This window comes from Citrus clementina, unplaced genomic scaffold, assembly GCF_000493195.1.
Source record: "Citrus clementina cultivar Clemenules unplaced genomic scaffold, Citrus_clementina_v1.0 scaffold_5, whole genome shotgun sequence".
Lineage (NCBI taxonomy): Eukaryota > Viridiplantae > Streptophyta > Magnoliopsida > Sapindales > Rutaceae > Citrus > Citrus x clementina.
The window spans coordinates 3,877,372-3,881,725 of NW_006262201.1; the positions used below are offsets into that span (position 1 = coordinate 3,877,372).

General features: G+C 34.1%; 1 protein-coding gene across 1 annotated transcript; it reads left to right on the plus strand.

Moving 5' to 3' along the window:
• Window positions 1-1,143: 1,143 nt before the first annotated feature.
• Window positions 1,144-1,843, plus strand: LOC112097783 (F-box/kelch-repeat protein At5g26960-like; the record flags this gene model as incomplete). The annotated part of the gene is made up of 1 exon (XM_024183363.1): window positions 1,144-1,843. A coding segment is annotated over one exon (600 nt), but the record flags the coding sequence as incomplete, so codon positions are not given.
• Window positions 1,844-4,354: the final 2,511 nt, after the last annotated feature.

Below are 4,354 nucleotides of genomic sequence, written 5' to 3' on the forward strand. Positions count from 1 at the left end.
CGGGTAAAAGTTTATTTAGTCTTCGTATTTTAAGATTAGTGTCCATTTAGTCCTTGTATTTTTAAAAATACCTCGAAACATCCTTGCCGTTAAAGTATTGATACGCCTACCGTTACTTTTTATTTCTTTTGGCTTACTTTTACAATATTACCCTTTTTATAATAATTTTTTTGTTTGGACATTAATAAAAAGAAAATAATTAAATTACTAATTTACCCTTAAAAATAAAAAAAATTATATTAATTTTTAATTGTCAAAAATGGTGTTTGGAAAAAATTAATATAATTTTTTTATTTTTAAGGTTAAATTGGTAATTTAATTATTTTATTTTTATTAATGTCCAAACAAAAAAATTATTATAAAAGAGTAATATTGTAAAAGTAAGTCAAAAGAAATAAAAAGTAATAGTAGAGGTATCAATACTTTAACGGTAGAGATGTTTCGAGATATTTTTAAAAATACAAAGAGTTAAATAGATATTAATCTTAAAATACAAAGACTAAATAGGTTTTTACCATTTTCTAACTTTTCCTAAGTGTAACACTGTTGCTGAGCTTCTCGCTAATTTGGTATAAGCTCTTCCTCTCTACTATGGTGGCAGGCTCCGCTAGACTATTCTCCCAAGACACTATAGATTTTGTTGAGGGTTATTTTTAGTTACCTCCCCTGAGATTTGCTCTTGCTATACTTAGAAAGAAAGTATGCATATATTGACATATAGCACCCCTCAAAGTGTATAAATGTTAAAAAGCCGTTTGATTTGTAAGTAAAAATACAATAATGCCCTTCATTCCAAAGTACAAGAACTGACAATTGTTCTTACAATCCGGAATTGTCCAGCTATCCTTTATTATTTGGCGCCAAATGCATAAGAGCATTGAAAAAGCAATCACACCCTTATAATAATTTAATTTGAGAATAAATAAATGACATAATGTGAAAAAATTCATGTGATAGGTGGAAATATTAATATATCCCTTTAAAAATGTACTTATAATTGCTGAATAACTGAAACATTTCAACAAAGAACAATTTAAAAATAACAAAGCAAGGTTGATATTATCCCATTCAAGTTTGTTCAGCTCCAAGCTAACTTAACTCCATCTCAACATCATCAGAGCATAAAAACAACAAATGTAAATCAAATGGCGCGTGGTCTCCCACACCCCCAGGCTCCGTTACGGCTGCACAGGCGCGTCGGCGGACGGAGTCTTCTACGTGATTGGCGGGTTGAAGATCGACGGGCCTCCCACGGGGGCGGCGGATGCGCAGATGTACATGAGCTCGATGGATTTGTACGACGTGGAGGCGCGTGTCTGGTTGAGAAGCAGTGCGGTTCCCGGCGGAGGATGCGTTATAGCAGCGTGTGCAGCCGTGGAGTTTATTTACGTTCTCACGAGTCGCGCGGTTGAGATGTCGTTCTGGAGATACGACGCGCGTCGGAGACACGGAGGGTTTGGCGAGTGGAGTAGGATGAAGACGCCGCAGCTGGCGCAGCCGTGGAATAGGATGAAGACGCTGCAGCTGGCGCAGCCGGTGAGGCTAGACGGGTCCATCAAGTTCAGTCTGGTGGGTGTCGGAAACAAGGTGATGTTGGCTTTAATGAAGAACGGGAGAGTCTTGAGGGCAAGCGACGAAAGGTTTGTTTGGATTTACCACACGGTGGCCGCAGACTGGAGCTGTATCTTACTGTATCTTCAAGTTCATATTAAGTTGAAATCAGTGGGTATTATGGGGGAATAAAAGTCAGCAGATGAGAAGAAAAGAAGTGGATTGTAAAAGGAAAAGCGTGGGTACTCGAAGATGATAATCCGAAGACGATTGTAAAAATTCCATTGAAATGTTAAACAAATGGGTATTGTAAAAATTCCATTGAAAAGCGAAAATTCCATTGATATGTTAAACAAGTGGGTATTGTAAAAAGTTCATTGAAAAGCGTGCATATCAAATATATAAAAATGGTACTTGCTTGGAATGAAAACCAGTGGGTATTTGAAAATAAATATTTCACCGTGCTCCATGCTTTCTGTCACTGTGCATACAGTATGTACAGTGTCTAGTTTTTAATCAATTTACTGTTTTTTAACGATTTAAAAAATTTAAATTTTTGCAATTACGTTATTATCCTTACAAACCAAAACGCTTATACACTTTGAGGGGTGCTATATGTCAATATATGTATATTTTCTCTCTAAGTGTAGCAAAAACAAACCTCAGGGGATACACTTTGAGGGGTGTTATATGTCAATATATGTATACTTTCTCTCAAAGTGTAGCAAGAACAAACCTCAGGGGAGGTATCCAAAAATAACCCATTTTGTTGAGTGTATCTTTTATTTTTTTCTTTTCGATTCATCTGTTTCAAGATTTTGCTCTACTATTCAATCTCTTTTGAGTAAGGGTGGATAAAAAAAGCTGATTAATTTCAGTTTTTTTACGGTTTTTTTACATTCAAAAAACCGAAATAATAATTTAGCATAAATAGTAAAATCAGTCGGTTTAGTTTTTTATTTTAAAAAAACCGAAAAACTGAACCGACTAGAGGAAAAAACCGAACACAAATTGATTTTTACACAATCCCTAATCTAACACATTCTTGATTCTTCTCATCTTCTTATCTTCACAGACTTCACAGCTTCACTCTTCAAAAGTGTCGTCCCTGCTGCTGCTGCTGCTGCTCATCCTTCACGAATTTGATTTGCCACCGCTGCTCATCGCTGACTCTCGTCCCCGCTGCCACTGTCACCTACCGCTGTCACGTACTATCAACTGTTGCTGCTGTCATGGTGCTCCCATGCTGCCATCTGACTGCTGTTGTGAGCTACCGCTGGTAACTTGAGCTGCTTGAGCTTGAGCTGTTTTTGCAGAGAACTTGAGTTGCTGCTGGCGTGAAAAGGTGAGATTTTCTTCGGTGCAACCATAATTAAAGTGATTATGTGAGAGTGGGAAGGGATTTTAATTGTTTTCCACATATAAAATAAGGTGAGATTTGAGAGTGGGAAGGGAAGAGAGCCTTTTAATTTTTCTTGTACGCAAGAATACACAAAAATAATGTGAGGCTGGCGATTTTAGGCCTCTCATTTTTTTCTTCCTTCAATTCCTCAGTAACACCTCATCGTAATCTTGATTGACCCCAACGCTCTTTTATTTGCCATCTAACTCGATTTGGAAGATCATCATTGGAAAGAATGGAATGCCTTATTTGGACTCTTGTTGATGGGTTATTGTCTTCTGTGACAAGGTCCAAAATATTTAAGTGGTTGACAACGTTAATTCTGTTAGATTAGAAAAACAAATGAGCTACTTTCCATCTACATGCAATCTCTAAATTGTCGACAGTTTTTAGTTGTTCAAAACTCACTCAATTATGTTGATTTAATCCAATATATGATAAATAACAAATTAAGTTTTATAATTATCCATTCTTTAGTTAAGTTAATTGTAGATAGTTGTTGTGAAACAATTGTTTGGCTAAATTTATTAGCAACAAAAATCAAATACGTATTCTTGTTGAATTAATAAAAAATTATACTTCCCTATAAAAAAAATTTATGAAGATTTAATCCATGATAATTAACAACTAAATTTTTCCTTGATCAATAAATTTGATGATTATTTTGAGTGAATTAGATTAATATTTTTGTTTAACTTGTTAATGTAGAATTTGGTAGGCCAATAGTAGCTCAACAAGAACAAGCAGCTGAGAAGTAATTGGGATTATGATTTATTTTGATTTGAACTTGTTATTTCAAAATGTTATGTGTTATTGAACATACTTTGAGACATATTTTGATTGTTTATTTATTAACTTTTTATGTTTGTGGTAGATTTATTAATTTAATGTTTTAAATTTAAAAAAGCCCAAGATAGGCCTAATAGGCCCATAATCGAAACAATCGAACCGAATCGAATCGAATTATTTCAATTAATCGAGTATTTGATTATTTTGGTAATTTCATTAATCGCGATTATGATTTTAAAATGATCGTAATCGAACGATTATGAAAAATTTAGTAAAAAACCGAATCGAACCGAACCGCGCCCACCCCTACTTTTGAGGGATAAGGCTCACTTTCTCCCCCTAATTAATTATAATTTTTCTTATATTTTATTTAATAATATCCTCATCCTAAAGTCGTCGTTAAAAATAATAATGGGATAATGCAATTGATTTACTTGAAAATTGTCAAATATTATTAATTACTCAATGAATAACAACAACATGTCACACATTCGAGATATAATTTAAGATAAAATTTTTGGATGATTTTAGTTAATCGACTTTCGAACTTCGAAAGTCGATTAACTAGAAATCAGATGTTGTATTTGCTATATAATTTTTGGCTCTAACTAA